The sequence below is a fragment of the Betta splendens genome, chromosome 17 (genome assembly GCF_900634795.4).
Source record: "Betta splendens chromosome 17, fBetSpl5.4, whole genome shotgun sequence".
NCBI lineage: Eukaryota > Metazoa > Chordata > Actinopteri > Anabantiformes > Osphronemidae > Betta > Betta splendens.
Window position 1 is genome coordinate 3,974,135 of NC_040897.2, and position 20,977 is coordinate 3,995,111.

The 20,977-nt window shown below is 40.8% G+C and overlaps 1 protein-coding gene across 3 annotated transcripts; it reads left to right on the plus strand.

The window, feature by feature from the left end:
• The first annotated feature begins 1,212 nt into the window (after window positions 1-1,212).
• Window positions 1,213-19,191, plus strand: chd8 (chromodomain helicase DNA binding protein 8). Of its 3 annotated transcripts, none has more exons than XM_029130675.3 (39): window positions 1,213-1,335; window positions 2,320-3,398; window positions 3,581-3,898; window positions 4,493-4,606; window positions 4,717-5,210; window positions 5,348-5,459; window positions 5,797-6,003; window positions 6,097-6,165; window positions 6,248-6,303; window positions 6,388-6,505; window positions 6,584-6,667; window positions 6,815-6,952; window positions 7,338-7,459; window positions 7,742-7,985; window positions 8,067-8,243; window positions 8,452-8,595; window positions 8,694-8,792; window positions 8,881-9,040; window positions 9,337-9,547; window positions 10,399-10,594; window positions 10,761-10,931; window positions 11,026-11,316; window positions 11,546-11,766; window positions 12,893-13,095; window positions 13,213-13,369; window positions 13,465-13,554; window positions 13,790-13,893; window positions 13,993-14,116; window positions 14,264-14,336; window positions 14,427-14,698; window positions 14,794-15,026; window positions 15,700-16,323; window positions 16,420-16,526; window positions 16,621-16,842; window positions 16,954-17,049; window positions 17,159-17,269; window positions 17,375-17,476; window positions 17,595-17,699; window positions 18,102-19,191. In XM_029130675.3, exons 2-39 carry the CDS (start codon window positions 2,418-2,420, stop codon window positions 18,459-18,461), a joined length of 7,710 nt encoding a protein of 2,569 aa, XP_028986508.1. In that variant the 5' UTR covers window positions 1,213-1,335; window positions 2,320-2,417; the 3' UTR covers window positions 18,462-19,191. The 3 variants fall into 3 exon arrangements, with proteins under 3 accessions (XP_028986508.1, XP_028986511.1, XP_028986512.1); XM_029130678.3 differs by having other exon boundaries at window positions 16,423-16,526; XM_029130679.3 differs by having other exon boundaries at window positions 5,800-6,003.
• The last annotated feature ends 1,786 nt before the right edge of the window (window positions 19,192-20,977 follow it).

Genomic DNA, 20,977 nt, shown 5'->3' on the forward strand with positions numbered 1-20,977 from the left:
AATAGAAGATACTCTTCACAGGACCAGACAGATGGAAGCTAGCAGGAAAGCTCATCTCTGCAGGGCTCCAATGCATGTTGTCTTGTGTTACATGTAGTCACATATGCTTCCCTAGTTCATGTCCACCATCTTTCTCCCACACCCACATTATTATGCTTTTTTTGACCAATGTCAAAGGTGTGCTACATTAAGGCAGTGACAGATAAAGCGTTGATGGAATATACTAAAAGAATTAGTGGACACACTGTGTGTACCATTGCAAAACACCTGTCCAAGTGATTTATTTACCCTTTACCCTTTATTTACCCTTTCCAACACCTCCATGAGACAAATCTAGTCTTCCTGTTTGCTAGTCCAGATCTTTGGCAAAACAACTATAAACCACCTCAGCTAAGGTTCATATATATTACACAAATTTCAATGCAATTCAATTCAGTTTTAACAAAATAGCGCCAATTCACAACAAGGTTTGCAATGTAAGACTATATTTGGATAGTATAACAGTGGAGAGAAAAATCTCCCTCTTTATAGAGGATGAAAAATAAAAAACAAAATAAAGAAAGTGACATTAGTTCTTATGTAGAAAACTATTTGACTTTTATTTTTCACTAAGTATTGACTTGAATCACTTCAAGAGTGACTGCAGCTAATCGTTATCATTCCTTCGTTTGAGCACTAGGGGGCGCCACAATCTTAATTTTAATCCCTCCTGATCGTACACGAGTCATCACGTTGGTAACCAAAAAAAGATGTTATCAATAACCCAAAAGCTAAAATAAAAAACACAAATGCGTACGTTTATAAAGGTTCTATGTATTATTTTTTCCACAGGACAATCAATATTACAAGATAATTCTGTTCTCTAGCTGTTACCCGCTATAAAACGTAGAAAACGCGAGACTGTCATTCAAAAACAGGCCTCTACGAAAGTTTATCATTCCATTAACGCTTTAATATTTTTTAAAATGTGCATAATTTCCTACGGTCAGCTCCGTAATGCCTGGGTTTCAAAAGGGAGAATATTTTTGCAATAACATAATGTTGAAAATCACGCAGCGAAACGATCTCAGCTAGGCCGCATTTATTGTTTTCTCAACCTAACTATGACTGTCAACCCACCTATAGGCGGCCGTAGTAATGACGGATACCAGGTTTGATCAATCAAATAGAGCTATGCTGCCGGCTCGGAGGAAAACCAACCAATCACCACACGGTAACATCCGAGGGGCATTTACGCTTTCTCTAGCAAGAAAGTTAGTTCCTGCTCTTCCCTGGCCGTTTCCTGTAATCGTACAGTGTTGTGAGACGGAGAAAGCCATGTGTGTCGAAGCAAAGGTAAATTTAGCACCCCGAAAATATTACCCTTGAGAGTCAGTGCATTGGATGTGACGTTTATTTTCAGGTGTTTTTGGCGAAAAACAGACTCAGACCACCCGAAACAGTATTGCGGCCTAATCCGTCTCTGAACGTTGACGGGCAATGGTTATTGTGGCACGTTGCTTTGGTTTGGTCCGGTTTGTTGATGAGATAGAAGGAGTCCGGCAGAATGGCTGGTTAGCACTAATGGGCAGAGAAGCGAATCACTTGCTCAAAATACTCCGTGTCCACGAGACTTTGAGGGGTTTTTTTTGTACCACACACACGATTTGAAATGGGCACATATTGGTCGCTATACAAGCTAATGCTAGCCCACGGTTTTGTGAGAAAGACTGCATTACAAGCTGAGAGCGAAGCATCCTGATCCCCCAGCATCAGTAGCCTCCTCTTTTCACACCACTACTAAAATTTAGTGTCCACTGAATGATCTCTGGGCAAATATTCATTCCTATTATTGTAACAACTTAATTGAGTTCGTTGTGTACCTCAACCTTTAACAGTACATTGAAACATCTTCTTGGCGACGTGGCCACAAGCTAACTTGTATGTCCTTTGCATACACCTATTAGTTACAACTGCACGATATGTGTTTTATTTGTTTCAGCTCTTAAATTAGTTATTATGCGCGGTGCTTCTAACCTAGAATAAACATAAAAATACAGTTTCTCTCAAAAATGTTTAAAATAGTTGTGTTTGAAAATGTTGTTTGTGTAAACAATACACGATCGTACTGTGGAATATGCATTAAAGAGGGGTGACAAAATGTAAACATGAATCAGAAATTACATGCTTATCATATTGGGCCACTTTCTCAATTGCTAATATTTACTCCTTGCTATTTATTGAAGTAAATGTTTTTGTTACTCTCTGAACAAAGCTACATATTTGTAAGGATTAGTATGCCAATTATTTAAATATTGAATATCTGTCTTCTTTTTCCAGCTGTTTGTTTAAATTTGAGAAGAACTGGATGACAAATATTTAGCTTCCATCTCAGTCTTTTTAAAGTTGTGCCCATCTCCCTGTGTGGAGTGGGCAGGATGGCGGATCCCATCATGGACCTTTTTGAGGATACACCCCTGTTCAACCTGGATGCCCTACCAGATGACACATTTTCTCAGGGCTCCTCAGATCCTGTGGAGGAGGCCCTGAAATTGGCATTGGGCCAGGTGGACCCACCCACCGAGCCAGAACCCACACCTGAGATCATGGTTGATGCAGGCCTCAGTGTTCCTTTAGCAGCCCCATCTCTTCCTGACGCTGCCCCCATTCAGGTCCCCATACAGCAGTCAGTGCCAGTAGTCACAGCTCAGACTGTTTCTGTAGCTGCAGCTTCCACTGTGGCCCCTATTACTGTTGATACTGTACCTCAGATCCAAGCCCAAGCCACCATACCAATTGTTAGTAACGCCAGTGGGGCGACCAGTAGCACTGTACTTTTTAGTTCACCTCTGAGTGTTTCTAACCCCTCAGTCACCACCACCACAACACCTCAGCTCACACAAATAACTCACCAGCTCACTCCACAGCAGTTAGCTGCAATCACACAGCAGGCCGGTGGTAAAATTGTCATTCTCAAAGGACCCCAAGGTCAAGCCCAGGTTCTGCAGACTGTTTCAGGAGCCACCGGTCAAACTGGGGGAAAGGTCATTCGTGTGCTGTCTGGCACTCCTCTCAAACCTGGCATGTCCATACTGAAGGGGGGAACAGTATTGAATCAGGCGAGTCCAGTCAAGGTGGGCACTGCAGGTGTGCAGAATCTGCTACAGTCACCCAATGGACCAGTAAAACAGGTGTTGCTTACATCTGTGCCCCAGCACACGCAAGGCCAGCAGGTTCACGTGCAAATCCCAGCCCAAGCACAGATGTCTCAATGCCAGTCTCAAGTCCAAGTCCAGCAACAGGCACAGTCTCCCCAGGTTCAGGTGCAACCTCATGGCCAGACTGCTCAGATCCAAATACAGCCCCAAGGTCAAGCAGGTCAGATGCAGGTGCAGCTCCAGCCAGCTATGCAGGCTCAGGTGAGTGCCATCTATTTTACTACCATGGATTCTGTGTGTCACCCTGACACTAGAGGTTAAATGCTTTGCGGTTTGTTTTCACCAAGAGGGTCATTTCAGAAATTTACATGTTTTTATATTTAGGGAAATAGTTTCCTGACTTTTATATTGAGTGTTTTTTTTTTTTTGGTTTCTGAATTTAGGGTGGTGAAGCAAAGCGCATCACTCTGGTTCTTCAGCAAGGGGCAACTGCTGCATCAGCGGGTCAAGCTGTTACTCCTCAGCAGCAGGTCACACAAGTCCAGCAAGTTCAAACAAGCCCCGTGAGGCAACAGCAGCAACCACAGGCCCCAGCTAGACTAGTGCTGGGTCAGCTTCCTGGTGGTAAACTTGTGCTGCAGGGAAGCCAGCTAGCTGCTCTGACCCAGGCTCGCGCTGCAGGACAGACTGGAGCTCAACCCAAAGTCCTTACTATTCAACTCCAAGTACAGCAACAGCCAAACCAGCAGGGAGGAGTTAAGGTATACGATCAGGTTAAGAAAGTAGTGTTTTTGAAACCTCTTTTGAAGCACCCTTTGCACATTTGTTTTGTATCACCTGTGCTCTGTGTAATATTTTTTAAAAAGTCTCCTCTTCTGTTTTTTGGTAAGCAGAAAACAAATCTCACAGACTCTTATTTACAAATACAACTTGTGTTGGTGATTCAGGTTTAAAAATCTTGAATGTCACCATTACAATAGAGTTCAGAATCCCCTAACATTATTGTTTTCCACGCCAAGGTGGCCCAATGTAGCAGCGACTATTTTAGTCTAGTAACATACTGCCTGTTTTGATGAAAAGCTATTTCTTCCGCCTTTCATTAAAAAAGGATATCCTCCAGACTAGTCTTGCTAATTATTAATTCATAGTAATTTTTATCTGACCATTACAGTTTTCGTAATAGGTAAATTATAATGATCATAGTCATTAAAAAGAAATAAAACAAAAAAAGATATAAATTCATCTCTAAATACATAGAAATTCTATAGTTACAATACAAATACAAACATGCAAAACAAGTAAATTTTTGAGTTTTGTGGTATGCTTGGCTTCACCAGTCTCCTTTACTCCTACAGTACCAACTAGTTTCAGGAGCAGGAAATACTGGCAGTCCACAAGTGATGCAGATATCCCAAGGACAAGGAGGCCAAAGAGTTGCAGTACCGCTCAAAATGCTTCTGCAGTCACAGGTAAACTCAAAGAAATGGCTGAATTATATTAGGAGATAAAATCACTGTTCATTCATGGATTTATTGCACTTGCCAGATATTTTGATCTGCACAGTTACTTTTGCACACAGGCAACCTCAGCTTCCTCAGCTGGTGGCACAGTCTCAGTGGTGAAGGTCATCAACTCATCACCTGCAGGTTCCTCCAGTACCACCACTACTCAATCGCAGGCTATCCGCATTACTAAGGCCTCTGGCGAGCCTTCCTCTGTTCGACGCGTAGAGATTCTGTGTAAACAAGAGAAGGCAAATCGTATTGTAGCTGAAGCTATAGCCCGGGCTAAAGCACGAGGTGAGAAGAACCTGCCCAGAGTCCTAAATCAGGATGAGCTTCCAACCACACAGACCTCTCCTGAGATGGGAGGTACATTGACTGTGGTGTCATCCACTAAGAAAAAGACCAGTGGTGGAGGCAGCAAGAAGAAGAGTCCTGTTACTGGAGGAGCAATAAACAAAACTACTGGAGGGGCTGACAAAAAGATCAAAGTGAAGACACCAGCTGGAGTAACAGGAGGAACAGTGATACTTGGAACTGGGAACAAGAGCAAAAGCAAAACTAAAACAAAGTAAGCAATTAAATGTAGAATGTAAGATGGAGATCAAACCATTCAACCATTGTAAAGAAACAAAAAAAAAAACAAAGTCGCTGCTGTCCTTTGCTTTGCTTTATCTAACTTTATCATTTCTCTGCTTCCACCTATAGCACTATTACTCTAGTGGGAGCAAAGAAAAGAAAACGGAATATGTCTTCAGATCACTCTGATGGGGAGCTGAGCCCTGCCTCTCCCGCTCCTCTTGAGGATGACATGATTATGGTATAAATGCATACATGTTCATATTGTTAAAAATATTTTATGAACAAAAACATGACATTGAGAACTAGAACATGTTCTCGCAAATCTGCATGAAATAGGCTGAAAGTAAGTCTCTTTAGACAACAGAGATGATTCGCACACATACAGACAGAACTAGTGTTACATTAAAAGGTTGTAGGTCAACACAGTTTCAATATGTCTAAATGAAAAGTACTGCACGCAGTTGTGGTAGAAGGTTGCATTTTTTACTTTTTGTAAATCATGTAGTCTTATAATCTTTTTCAGTATTTTCTCAACCTCATAGAACAACTAAATGACACCTGTCTTTCCTGTCCAGAAGAGGCGTTCTAATCGTGTGGTGAAAAGGAAGAAGTACACTGAGGACTTGGATATTAAGATAACGGATGATGAGGATGAGCAGGAAGATGTAGATGTTACTACAACCGCAGCAGCTGTGGCCTCCATCAGTGGAGGGACTGCAGCACAGCTTAAACAGGAACTGGAACAGGATGGTGACGGACAGCCTAGCATGCAATTCTTCGTGGTGAGACCTAGAGAGTCAATAAAATTAGGTTAAACATGGTCTGCAGGATTTGATAAGGTGCCTTACTGTTTTTGTGAAACTTTATTTTTACAGGAAAACCCAAGTGAGGAAGATGCTGCCATTGTAGATAAAGTTCTGTCTATGCGGTTAACAAAGAAAGAAGTATGTTTTAATACAATTTAATCTAAAAAAATGTGTATGACTTTTTCTTGTATGATATATGTACCTTTTTCTTATCTTTAAGGTGTCCCCGGGCCATTATGTAAACAATGAGGAATTTTTTGTAAAATACAAAAACTAGTAAGTTTCAGTATCTCCATAAATAACTAACCATAATTTTAAGATGACAATGACAGATTATACATTTAACTCTCTTCTTCTCAGTTCTTATTTGCATTGTGAGTGGGCAACAATGGATCAGCTGGAGAAGGATAAAAGGATCCATCAAAAGATAAAGAGGTTTAAGACCAAACATGCACAAATGAGACACATCTTCCAGGAGGTATAGTAAGAAACATGCTAAAATGTTTTGTTCTTCCTGTACCTGGCTTGTACCTGTCTGACACTGTTTCTTTTTCAGGATGAGGAGCCTTTCAACCCAGACTATGTTGAGGTGGACAGGATCCTAGATGTGTCTCATAGCGTGGACAAAGACAATGGCGAGGTGAGAGACAAGACACAAGTGATTATCTTTGGATTTGTAGCTGTACTCTTGCTGTGCCTTGTCAAAATAGCATTTCTTCTTTTACTTCTTTTTTTTTCTTATTGTTTGCCATTAAGTTAAACACTTGCTGTCATCTCTTTCCTGTAGCCCATCATCTACTACTTGGTGAAGTGGTGCTCGTTGCCTTATGAAGATGCCACTTGGGAGCTAAAGGAGGACGTGGATGAGGGCAAGGTTGAAGAGTTTAACAAGATCCAAAACCGTCAACCTCGTCTGAAGAGAACAGTAAGTTTTAAGCTATGTTCAAATAAAATCAGTTTCAAAGCTAATTGAACTAAGCTGGAGTCTGTTTTGGCACAGCTGGTAAAAAAAAAGATGCATTAAAGATGAATTTTAAAAGATTGTTTTGAAAAAAACAATTAAAACATTGTCATAGTTTTTGGTCAGGCCTAACTCCCAGTATCACACTGATTCCTATTAAAATGTGTCTGCCTTCTCATTCTTTTTTTTTATATCATATAGATAATCCATTTAAACTTGCAGAGTTAAATGTAGTACCCTTTTTAAAATGCACCATAACTTAATATGTACTAAAGTCACTGGGAGTTTTCTACGTAAAGCAACTGTATGTCAGGACAGTGTAGCAGACTGTTTAACCGTGTCTTCTTAGCCTCGACCTGCACCTACTTCATGGAAGAAGTTAGAGGAGACCAGAGAGTACAAAAATGGAAACATACTTCGAGAGTATCAGCTTGAGGGAGTCAACTGGTTGCTCTTCAACTGGTACAACAGGTATTTATCTAGCTTTCCCAATACAATGTGTGGTCATATGTAGTAAAGTGCCTTTTGAGACCATGTAAAATGATTATGTGAAGATCATTGTGTCTTTTCTATTCTGAAATATGTTTTTCATTTTGGTAACATCTGTGGAGATTCTCACAACTCAACAGTTTTTAGAACTTAGAATTAGGCAAGTTCAAGTACCATGAAATAGCACTTTACATTTTAATGATGCATGTTATTTTTCTTTCTCATAGTATAATTGTGGTGCTCTCTTTTCTTCTCGTCTCTTAGGCAGAACTGCATCCTAGCAGATGAGATGGGTCTAGGCAAGACCATACAGTCCATTGCACTGCTGTCAGAGGTGTACTCAGCAGGTGTACAGGGCCCCTTCTTGGTCATTGCCCCCCTCTCCACTATCACCAATTGGGAGAGAGAGTTCTCTACATGGACTCAAATGAATGCTATAGTGTATCATGGCAGCCTGGCTAGCCGACAGATGATCCAGCAGTATGAAATGTACTGCAAGGATGAGAAGGTGGAGTTACAATTATATTTCCAACTAGCTGATGGCTTAGTTACAAAGATCACATATAAACTATTGACTTTCTGTTTATAGGAGCATTTAATCCCGGGTGCATACAAGTTTGATGCCCTCATCACAACATTTGAGATGATCTTGTCTGACTGCCCTGAGCTTAGAGAGATCTCCTGGCGATGTGTGATCATTGATGAGGCTCATCGCCTCAAGAATCGAAACTGCAAGCTGTTGGACAGCTTGAAGATGCTTGATCTGGTGAGTGGTGAGCTTTTTTGCTATAGAATAGTAAGATTATGTATTTGTATTTCTATTTACATATTCATACTATTGTTTTCCTTCTATCTTTTTTTTTATTACCTTGTTTTTGTAAACTTTTATTTACAAATCTTTCTGACTGTTGTACTTCACTCCTTTTTTTCTTGGCTTATCTTTGCTTATGTGTGGATTGTTGTGTTTTTTCCAGGAGCACAAGGTGTTGTTGACCGGCACACCTCTGCAGAACACCGTAGAGGAACTCTTCAGTCTACTTCATTTCCTGGAACCTGCTCAGTTCCCCTCTGAAACTGAATTTCTCAGAGACTTTGGAGACCTTAAAACAGAAGAACAGGTTTGACAGCTGTTTGTTCTATGCTTTTATTGTTCCTACATTACTTCATTTTTAACTGGTGATGTTTACTAACCAGAAACTTTGTTTTTGAACCGTAGGTTCAGAAGTTACAGGCAATTTTGAAGCCCATGATGTTACGTAGGCTAAAAGAAGATGTTGAGAAGAACTTGGCACCCAAACAGGAGACCATCATTGAGGTTGGTTTAAATGGTTTCACTTCTTTATAAACTGTATGAGAGAATAAAATCCATTTCTGATGACTTTGCAAAATGTGTCTCCTCTAAGGTTGAGCTGACGGACATCCAGAAGAAGTACTACCGAGCCATCCTGGAAAGGAACTTCAGTTTCCTAAGTCTAGGGGCAAATAGTAACAGCAATGTCCCCAACCTGCTGAACACTATGATGGAGTTGCGAAAGTGCTGTAACCACCCCTACCTCATCAATGGTAGTGCATTCTAAAATCGCCTTTTTACCAGAGTCAGTGTTGAACTAAAAATATATGAATACATATATATGTATATGTATACAAATATATTTTTGTTCATGTTAATAATCTGGTTACTTGACTGCACACAAACTCACCGATTTTTAGAAAGATAAAAACACTGAACCAGCAAACTGTTAAAATGTTTTACCGAAGCATTACAAGGTTACATAGCATTAAATGCCCATCATAATATTTCAAGGATGAAATTCAAATCACTTGTGAAAAGCTAACTGAATATATGTTATCTCTTTCAGGTGCAGAGGAGAAGATTGTGGCCGAATTGCGGGAGGTGTATGACCCCCTGGCTCCTGACTTCCATTTGCAAGCTCTTATTCGGTCAGCCGGCAAGCTGGTGCTACTGGATAAGCTGCTGCCACGGCTCAAAGCCGGTGGCCACAAAGTGCTCATCTTCTCTCAGATGGTTCGCTGCTTAGACATTCTCGAGGACTACCTCATCAATAAAAGGTACAGTGTATTTGTGTATTCACTGTGTAAATGTCAGTGTACTGTAATTTCCGGGCTATAAAGCACAAATAGTAACAGCTGTGGTCAGCTGACCACACCTGTCTATAAGCCGCAGGTGTCCACATTGTGACATGAGATATTTACGCAAAGATTTTTGTAACTTTTAATTAAATATGGTGAACAGTGCCTGTAACATGGTTGGTTAAAAAAATACAGCAGCATACCACAAAAGTAATTGACCACTATCTCTGCATTCCTTTCTTTGCATTAAAGCCACTGTTGGCGACTCTCACTGGTTCCAAGTTTCCAAGTGGCTGAATGAGGGAAGCTTAGCAGACGCGCTCCGTACAATATTGACCAAACTTGGGTTAAATATCCATCAAATCTATTTATTCCTTTGATTATTTAATATCAATATTCAATTATGTCTTGAATCCACACAGTAATGAAATGTATCAGTCTAGTAAGGCGGTCAAGAAATAATCCACTTCTTGGATCTGTCCATCCAACGCAGTCAGCAAGTGAATCACATACGGGTGCTTCCTTAAAGAAAAAAAAGGGCTGTAACGCAACACCGGTAATAAGACCACACTGAAGAGTCTCAACACAGGACACATACAACACGCATGTCTGAACATTTTTCAGTTGGATCTGCAAGGTCCAAACATCTCAGCTGTGTTTGCCGGCATGAAGCTCGTAAGCCAAACCCACAAAACCACACTGTTGTTTAAAACACAAGTTTCAAAGCTTGTGGGGAAAAAAGTAGCAGCTTTTAGTCTGGAATCATAAAATAAAACATGACATTGAGAACTGTGCATTGCTGAAGGGTTTTTGTTGTTTGTTTGTAACAGATACCTTTATGAGCGAATTGATGGCAGAGTGCGTGGGAACTTGCGACAGACTGCTATTGACCGCTTTAGTAAGCCTGACTCTGACCGCTTCGTCTTCCTGCTGTGTACACGAGCTGGGGGCCTTGGTATTAACCTCACTGCTGCTGACACCTGTGTAATATTTGATTCTGACTGGAACCCTCAAAATGACTTGCAGGTACAAGACAACATTGTTATCTGCTATAGCTACAAACAGCAAACTGAATAGACATACAGTTGTTGATTGGAATTATACATTCTATTCATTCATACAGTTATAAATTAAATAATGTGCAAATGAGATTCTTATATACTTTTATATTTACTCTCTTCTTTTTGCCCAGGCCCAAGCACGATGCCATCGTATTGGCCAGTCTAAGGCAGTCAAGGTCTACCGTCTGATCACTAGGAACTCTTATGAGAGGGAAATGTTGGATAAAGCAAGTCTAAAGCTTGGCCTGGACCGTGCTGTCCTGCAAAGCATGAGTGGTAACAAAGACAGTAACGTCAATGGGGTAAGAAACACTGGCCACTTGTATGACGTCAGTCACTTGTCACGTTTTCATTTTATCAAAGTATTCTGTTTCCATTTACCCTTTACCTTGAAAGATCCAGCAATTTTCCAAGAAGGAAATTGAAGACCTGCTGAGGAAGGGAGCCTACGCTGCTATCATGGATGAGAATGATGAGGGTAGTCGGTTTTGTGAGGAGGACATTGACCAGATTCTATCGCGAAGAGCCACCACCATTACTATAGAGAGTGAGGGCAAGGGTTCCACATTCTCAAAAGCCAGCTTTGTTGCTTCTGAGAACCGCAATGACATTGCTCTTGACGACCCTGAATTCTGGCAAAAGTGGGCCAAGAAAGCTGACATAGACATGGACTCTCTTAACCAGAAGGTAAACCTGATAAACCTGGTATCTTTCTGGTATCTTTCTGATGGTCATATAATTTATAGTGCGAAATTACATTTTAAGTGAAAAGCACTATATTGCCAGTCAAATTTATGGCATATTTTTGTTTTTAATTATCTACATTATTGCCTATCTCTGTTTTTACTAGTGTGTGTGTGGGGGGGGTATTTTGCGCCTTAGAGTACATGTTGGTAATGTTATTTCTTCTCTCCAGAACACCCTTGTGATCGACACTCCCAGAGTACGCAAGCAGACACGTCAGTACTCCAGTTTACGAGGTGAAGGTGGAGACCTGTCCGATCTAGACAGTGATGATGAGTACCCACCTGCCAATTCCAGACAGTCACGTGCCTCCCGGCGCTCCGACCGTCACAGTGGAGGAGGTTATGGTCGTACAGACTGTTTCCGTGTAGAAAAGCACCTCCTTATTTATGGGTAAGAACACTTTATTAGCTGCTTCTATATGCCTGCTGCAAAGCATTCACTGTATTGTTTTTCTAAACTTTATTATTATTAATATTATTATTATTTTGTTTGTTTTTCTGCATCTAACTATTCCTGCATACGTTCAGCTACAGTGTGTGTACTAAGTGTTCCATTTTTAATATTCATATCTTTCATATTTTTCAAGTTATTAAGATTTTTTCATAAAAAAATTCCCCTATTGAAATGAATGGAAAACCATTCAAATCCTCTTCAGCTTAACTACTTCAAGCATACTTTAAGCTACAGAAGCCATTTAAACTACAAAACAATCTTTAACTATTAATCTGTTGTTCAGCTTTTTAATATCTGATACCCAATATCTTAAATACTTTCTGATCTATTTTTGAGGAATTTTGAGCTTTTCCATTAGTGTGTATTGCGTGAGCTAGAGTGTGTGATGTCACAGCTAGAGTGCAGGGACACATTTTTTTAAGCCAGACTTTAACTCGTCAATACAGTCACAGTTTTCCATCTATGAACAAAATATTTTCACTCATTCAGTTATATTTGTCTTCTTTCTAATGATGTGTCTGGTCAAGCCCTCAGACCTAATTGTGACTAGTTAATGAGACTATTTTACACAAGCTATTAAGCACACGTCTCTCCTCCAAATCCCTTCAAAATAAAAGCACCAATCCAGATCTTTAGCTAAAAATAAAATATTTCTGCTTTCAACTAGCTTATTATGAGTAATTAGAGACAATTTTCCATTTTAACAATTAATTACACATGCTTCTTCCATATCCTTTCAAAATTAAAGCACCAATTTAATTTTTCAGCTTTTTTGTCACTTATGCCCTTTATGGGTAATGACTGCTAATTAATAAGACTGTTTTACAGTTTAGCAATTGTCCATTGCTAAAAATAGCAGTATTTCTGCTTTAAGTTTATGACTTGTAAAGACTTTTTCAGTTTCAATTCGTTTCAGCTACTTTCAGCAATTCTCCAGGAATACATTCAGCATGGCAGTTTTCATTGTGCATTTTCCTATGGAAATGCTTTATCTAGTTGTCTTTTCTTTGTTAATTACTAAAATATTTTATTACTTATTTGATTTCTAATCTTTCATTTCTAGCTGGGGTCGTTGGAGAGATATTCTGACTCATGCAAGATGTAAGCGTCGACTCACTGAACGTGATGTGGAGACAATCTGCCGCGTCATCCTCGTCTTTTGTCTGCTCCATTACCGTGGAGATGAGAACATTAAGAGTTTTATTTGGGAACTCATTACACCTCCGGAGAATGGACATGAACCCCAAACATTACTCAACCACTCTGGTAAAAGCTTCACACAGACAAGGCATATCACTAACAAGAAATAATGCACATTTTTCACAAATTGCTTAGGTATGATGACTTTTTAAACCTTAGTCGTTGTTTGGTTTCCCCACCTAGGCCTGTCAATCCCTGTGCCAAGAGGCAGAAAGGGTAAGAGGGTAAAGGCCCAGAGTACATTTGATATTCAGAAGGTAGAGTGGATCCGCAAGTACAACCCTGATACACTGCTGCTGGATGACAGCTACCGCAAACATCTCAAACACCAATGCAACAAGTTAGTGCTCTCTAATCTTACTTTTGGAGTCTGTGTAAATCTCAATGGATTTCCATCCATGTTCAAACAATAAATTGTCTTATGTCCCTCTTCAGAGTTTTGCTGAGGGTGCGCATGCTGTACTACCTCAAACAGGAAGTGATTGGTGATCACGCCGACTCTGTCCTCAAAGGGGCTGATATCAGGTATCTAATAGAACTATTAACCCACACACATACACTGTCATTTTTGTATACTTGTGAAAACACAAAAACCTAGATTTGATCTTTTATCTGAGATTTGGTATTCTTTTGAAATATTAAATTTAAATTCTGACAACAAAAGCGCATGCAATTCATCCACACAAGGAAATGAAGCCTACACACACTGGGTGACGCTCATGATCACACTGGGCAACAATCAAATTTATGCTTTTTGTAGGGACATTGACATCTGGATGCCCGAGATGGAACAGCAGGAGTTTCCAGCAGGATGGTGGGATGCTGATGCAGACCGGTCACTGCTTGCTGGTGTATTCAAACATGGTATCACTTTCAAGCCAAACATTGTTCTTTTTTATTTTGACTTTAAATTTTAAACATGTCTATTTTGTTTTTAAAAACAAATTTTGTGTGTATGACCAGGCTATGAAATGTATACCACTATGCGCGCTGATCCCTGCCTGTGCTTCCTGGAGAGAGCTGGTCGTCCTGATGATAAAGCTATTGATGCAGAGCAGCACACCGGTGATGCTGAGCTGGGTGACGAGTGCGTTACATTAACTTTGTGTATTATGTTTCATGATTTTTATTTTTATGTTATGAATATAATTTATAAGAAAATATGGAATTGGACAAACGTATTCCTTTACTCTCTCTTTTTGCATAATGGTTCTTTCTGGTTTGGGTTGTACAGTGCTGACTATGACAAGTATTCAGAGGACCCAGAGTTCAAACCTGTATCGAGGCACAAGGATCTTTTTGAAGAGGTACAAAACAGGGTCCCTACATTCAAATGTTTCCTACTTTATTACAACGAACAAGAACATTAATAATGTATTTCTGTTTGACTTCTCCAGCCTGACTCGATGACTGTCGATGATGAGATTTCTATTGAAGATAAGGCTGCACCAGTGGTCACAGAAAGCTCATCAAGCCAAAGCGGTGTATGTGACTGGCCTTCTAGCTCATTACTTACTGCACGGTTGCGACGGCTAATTACAGCTTACCAGCGAAGCTACAGACAAGAGCAACTGAAGATCGAAGCTGAGGCAAAAGGTGACCGCAGGCGCAGGCGGTGCGAACAGGCCAGCAAACTGAAGGAGATTGCGCGGCAGGAGCGCCAGCAGAGGTACGTACAAGAGCCTATCTGTACTCAGGGTTCTCTGACTTTTCTGTTGCAGTGCCAAATGGGCATTCATTACATGACAACTCTTCTTCCTCTAGGTGGACACGCAGAGAGGAGTGTGACTTCTACCGTGTAGTATCAACGTTTGGTGTGGAAATGATGAAAAGAAACCCACTTCTTCCTGAGGGTGGAGAGCCTGATTTTGACTGGACCCGCTTCCGTACTTTTGCTCGTTTGGATAAAAAAACTGATGAGAGCCTCAGTCGATACTTCCTGTCTTTTGTTGCAATGTGTCGAAGGGTATGCCACCTTCGACCAGGTCATGGTGAAGGTAATAATTATTTGATATATAATATATAATGGATCCTTTTTCTTGAATATTTACACTTTTTGACGATAGTCAACTTTTTTTTTTTTGAATATTCTATTGATTATATATCTATTGAATCTATTTGTTATTTGTTAACATACCAGTACATAATAGGCTACTGCTTTTGCAATCAAAATGTGCTTGAATATTATTTGTAGGTTGTTTTTTTTTTTACATGCTATTTTTTTATAATCGTTTAAAACTCAATTGTGTTTAAAGCAGCATATTGACTAAATGATGTTGGACAGTAGAGGAGATTGATGATGAATGATAAGCAAATATGGCAATGCAATTTTATCATGTGCAATAACATAACGTTATTCTTAGGCAGCTCACTGATACTGCTTATCAACAGCGTACAACTTAAATGAGAGTAACGAGTGTGACTTATGTGTTTAACCAATGTTGGCATGAGGGTCAGGACCAGGAGGTAATCTAGCTTGGGGAAATATATCAGACTAGTACTGAGCTTTGTGTGTGCAGGTTGCACAAAGAAGGCCAGTGCTGAAACCTGTTGATTGTTTCAACCTTCCTTCCTCTGTTTGTTTTTAAAGCTAAAAACAAATTTGGCTTTGGAATCCAAATGTGTTTATATGTTAATATATTAAAAATAGTTTCTTATTTTGTTACTTAGGTCCATCAGAGGTTTCACAGACTGTGGCCCCCATCACAGAGGAGCGTGCTTCCCGCACCCTTTACCGTATTAGCCTCCTGCGTCGTCTCCGTGAGCGAGTGCTGCCCCATCCCTCCCTTGAAGAACGTCTGCTAATGGCCCCACCCAGCTCTGAGCTTCCTGCTTGGTGGAGTATTCCAGAACATGATCGCCATCTGATGCTTGGTGCTGCCCTGCATGGTGTCAGCCGCACTGAGCTCTCTATTTATGCAGACCCACAGTTTACCTTTAGTCAGGCACGTGAAGAGTTCATCCAGAACCAGCAGGCCCCTCCACCTCAAGCCCCACCCATCATGCCACTCAGCCAACCTAAAACTGAGGATATGGCTGGAGTAAAGGAGGAAGATCTTGATGAGGATGCTCAGCTGTTTGGTGGTGAAATCAGAGCTGAAGTGCAGAGTACCCCTTTAACTCACCATGATGGCAAAGTGCAAGGCTGGAGCTTTAAGAGAAATAGAGTGAAAGGAGGGAGGAAGGCAGAAGGAGGGTCTGACTCAGATTCAGATTCAGATTCAGGGTCTTCGTCCTCCGAGCGATCAGGCAGCAGTGATGACAGCGGTGAGAGTGAGGAAGAGGTGGAAAGAGGTACATTGTTAGACAATGAGAGAAATGTTCAATAATTATAATAATAATTGTTATAATTAATTATTATAATTAATTATCTTGTGTTTTTCCTCATAGCAGCCATAAAGGTGCATGATGTGGATGAAGATAATAGTTTACTTTCAATGACTCCATCTCAGGATTGTATTCCACCTCCTGATCCTCTCCGAGTTGACTGGCCCAAGGTAGTTAAACTATTTTTTATTATAAAAAATACTCAATCAAAGCATTTCTTTTATTTAGCTGCTGTGAATGACTGTGGCGTCTGATTTGTGTTAGGACCGGATATTGATAAATCGTTTGGAGAGCTTGTGTACGCTTGCATTGACGGGGCAGTGGCCCTCAGGGCGGCGCTACGTGCCTGAGGCTCAGCTCAACCCTAGCTCCGAGTTGGCAGGAGACAAGCTGGCCTACACAAGGATGATCCGTAAACCCAGCAGCATGTCTGCTGGCACCGTAGCAGATGGCGAGGATGGAGAGTTTACTGTCAAACTCCTCAAGGTGAGAAGTAAAACATAGTTATTCAGTGTTAGTTTTCTGTTGAATAAATGTTGAAGTAGGGGGGGTGAAGTTTAGACTTTGAGTTGGCATCTATGATTGTCATCCTACTAGGAGGAAGGGCTAAAGCTGACTTTCTCAAAGCAAGCTCTGATACCCAATGGGTCAGGGGGAGAGAGCAGTGGCCGCAAGAGACATAAGGAACAAGAGGTACGTGTGTCATATGTATGTGTGCTCCTCTAACACAAGGAAAGTGTTAAAAAATGAAATGTAAAAAAAAAGCCTAACATTCATTTGTTTGACAATGTTTTTCTGTTAGTTTTTGGACCCAGATGGACTTGATCCTCTGGAGCGTACTCCTAGGCGCAGGGACCCTCCCATCTGGCTAAAAGAAAACCCAGATTATGAGGTTGAGGGAGACATGCTAGAGGTAAATTGAAGACAAAAAAACTGTATGAAAAAGGGAAGGGATGCCCTGGATCAAAGTTGACGCTCAGTGTCAGGTTTCTGCCTTGTAACGTCTTTGGGTTTTCAGCTTCTTGTAAACCGGAGCAAGAGGAAGAGGAGGAGGCGAGCAGATAAAGCTCTGACAGGCAGCGAGAAGGTGAAGCTCATCAACATGAGGACTGGAAAAAAGGTAAAACTGTGTGTGAAAATAACATGTGACTTACATGTGAAGCATGTTTTGGCCTTGACATAAAACTCTATTGTCCCTATACATACAATATTCATACAAACATGTTTGTCCACTGAAGGTCGGAGCTGCCTTTTGTCCAATGCTGCAAGATTTGAGGGATTATTTGGAGGAGAATCCTGATCATGCTGTAGCACCTGACTGGTCTGAAACTGTTCGTAAATCCGTAAGTAATTAAAACAAATATCTGTGAACATTCTCTGTTATGGAGTGTTATCTGGAAGTTCATGATGGTCCTGTTTTTCCTTAAATTAAAAACCTCGTGACTCAAATCAAGTAGCTTTGTCACTCAGAAAGCTGCTTGAATGGGATAATCAGGACATTACATGTTGAAAAGGAGGCCTACATTCCAGGTGTTTGCAGTCAGATATATTATCCTATATTGTGGAAGTGCAAGTATAGTAAATGTGAGTTTGATTGCAGTTATATTAACTGTTACATAAACCCCTTTTCCTTTTGGAATGTGTACATTTGGCAGTTTATGTATTGCATTTTAACAATGTCTGAAGTGTTTTAAAAAGCAGAAACTCTCTCCAAATGGTTCTAATAATCATAATTATGTTAACAGGGCTTCCTCCCCGAGACCTTCTTCCACCGACTACTAACTGAGCACTCTGAGATCCCCAAGAAAAGTCGACGACGCCATCATCACTACCACCACCACCACCACACTCCTGAGTCCACCCCTGAAAATCCCATCGTGGATGGAGTTGAAGAAGAGACTCTGGTCTCAGACGGAGCATACATGATGGATGAGGAGGACCTGGAAACCTCTCATCACTTCCTCACAAATCCAGACTTTGACGTTAAAATAGAAGGTGGTGACGGTCTTTCCCAAGCTGACTACGACAGCTCGGATCAAGGGGCACTATTGGACGATGTCATCATAGCTCAGAAGGAGTCTTCATCATCAGGCTCAGAGGACTGACCGAACCCCACTTCCCGAACACATCCAACTTTGTCCCTGTCTCAGAAATAAATCATGTTATTTCTCATCATTTATTTTTACCATATTATGTATCAAATTATGAATAACTTGTTTTTTTTATCTTTTTGCTTATTTTGTATAGGCTTTGTTTTCAACATAGGAGCAGGTTTGCACCCAACTGTTTTCTTTTTCATTACTGAGACTTATTCCTCCTTTCTCTCCTCCAGCTTCCTCTAACCTCTGACAACATGGCAAAAAAGCAGATTTTTCTTACTCTCTTCTTTACTCGTCATTCTCCTCTTCCTCCAAACTTGTGAATTCCCATCACATTCCCAGCCGTGACCAAAAGGGGACTCCTGCTGTACAGATTTTTTTAATCGAATATCCTCAATGCTGGTCCTATAGTGCTATATAAAACTGGACATGTGTACTGAGCAGAGCCTGGATCCAAATCATATCTTGTTTGGTCATTTTGTGTCCAGTTGAGCCTGTAAACTAAAGCGGGATCCAGTTTGTGGATGTACTGTTATCGTTTTCACTCTGTGGGGAGGGGTTTTAGGGAGGAAGAGGAAAAGGGGGGGGCATATTAGTTACTGAAACAGTGCTAGGAGGATGGGCTTACTGTAGCTGGTCAGTTGTGTATTATGGTGCAAAGGTGACAGCAATGAGTTACTATTGTTTTATGATCTGACTGTATCTGTGATATGAATAACAGCAATCTACAATGAAAGTGAACTTGTGTGTTTTTGTGACTTCCACCAAGAAACCAGAAGAGAAACAGTCTTTTTTTACTGTTCGGTTATTAAATGAAACCAAATCAAAATAATTTTGTCTGTGAAAGACCATAATCATTCCATTTAATATGAACTGCAGCAGTGTCCAAACAACATTTACTATAACATTACGCACACATACATACACATACATAAATACATTTAGTGGGTTGCGAGACCCTGCCCCTTCTACTTTGTAGTGGTCAAACCCTCCCGCTATGAATGCTCTTCCAGATTGCAATGTGTTATGTTACAAATTCACTAACCCAACCATCTGATATAAGCTCCATACAGTGGAAACTTTTGAGGAAAAGCATTCTGTACTTCAGAGTACTATATCTGATACCAATAAAGCCTCTAGTTAATTAAAAATCCTGCAGCCAGAGTTCTGAATGAATTTGAGGTCATATTACTCTACATTAGCTTCTCTTCTTTCTTTCATCCATCCATCCATCCATTTTTAACTGCTTTTTCAGAACCGGGTGGTGGGGGCAGCAGTCTGAGCAAAGAGTTCTAGACTTCCCTCTCCCCGGACACTTCCTCCTGGGACCCCAAGGCGTTCCTAGGTCAGCCGAGAGACATAGTCTCTCCAGTGTGTCCTGGGTCTTCCAACTCCTACCGGTGGGACTATTGCTAGCCGGTACCGCTCACCCTCCTGCACAAGCTCAAGTTCCTTCCCCCCCACTGAAGTAACATTCAATGTCCCAATAGCCAGATTGGTTATCCAGGGATTGGGTTGCCAAGGCTCCCACCTTCGACTGCTGCCTAATCCACCATGTACTGGCTCCTCCTGTGGATGGTGGGTCTACCTGAGGACGGTCCCATGTCGCTTCTTCGGGCTGTGCCCCCGTGAGAATAGGCCTGGCCACAGGCACTTGCATGCGAGCCGCAACCCCGGGTCTGGGTACAGGGTGGGGCCCTGGCTGCACCATACCGGGCGGCGCCTCGGTCCTTGTTGGCATTCTTTTCATACGGGGTTTGTGAACCACTCTTAGTCTGACCCGTCACCCAGGACCTTTTTACGTTGGGAGACCCTACCAGGGGCATTTAGCCCCGACAACATAGCTCCTGGGGTCATTCAGACACACAAACTCATTCACCACAATAAGGCGGCGGTTCAAAGAGGAGCTCATCTTGTATATTATTTCTTTCTCCTTACTCACAAAGCACTAAATGAGCAAGCTCCTTAAACTTAAAAAATATCTTAAAGACCAGTGAGATTTTTAACGAGACACCTGTTGGCTGCAAGGCTCAATTAAGTGTTTTCTAAGGGACCTAGGGAACTAAGTCCAGGCTGGTCATCCCCACCCAAAGCCACTAGGCTTATACAGTTGCAGACATTCTTGTCAAGAACTTGTAAGGCACCAGCAAGACCAGAACTATTTCTAAACAGATACAGTAAATGTTTTTAGAGGTAAACATTTTTTACTTACTTCTTTCCTGCTTTGACTTCTAAACACGAGGACTCCCATTTTAAGTGTAAGGTGAAGAAAAAAAGCTTTTTTCAAATATTAAATATTTAAATTAATTAAAACCGAATAAATGCATTACATTACATTAAAATACATTACAAAATATTAAAAGACAGCAATTAGTTATAGAAATCCTTATATATTTAGGGTTTGACTCTAAATAGTTCAATCCTCGGAGAAATAAAAAGTGCAATATTTTGATTTGATATTTTGATTAAAAGAGTAGGGCAGAAAGTATGACGGTTTTGAATACTTGCACAAAATTAGGGAA

What these genes read in the sequence shown, in the direction of transcription:
- chd8 (XM_029130675.3), top strand. Translation starts at nt 2,418, where the DNA reads ATGGCGGATCCCATCATGGACCTTTTTGAGGATACACCCCTGTTCAAC. An exon ending in CTCTTCAACTGGTACAACAG is followed by an intron (nt 7,460 to 7,741) that starts GTATTTATCTAG and finishes CTCGTCTCTTAG; the next exon opens with GCAGAACTGCATCCTAGCAG. An exon ending in CGGCAGGAGCGCCAGCAGAG is followed by an intron (nt 14,699 to 14,793) that starts GTACGTACAAGA and finishes TTCTTCCTCTAG; the next exon opens with GTGGACACGCAGAGAGGAGT.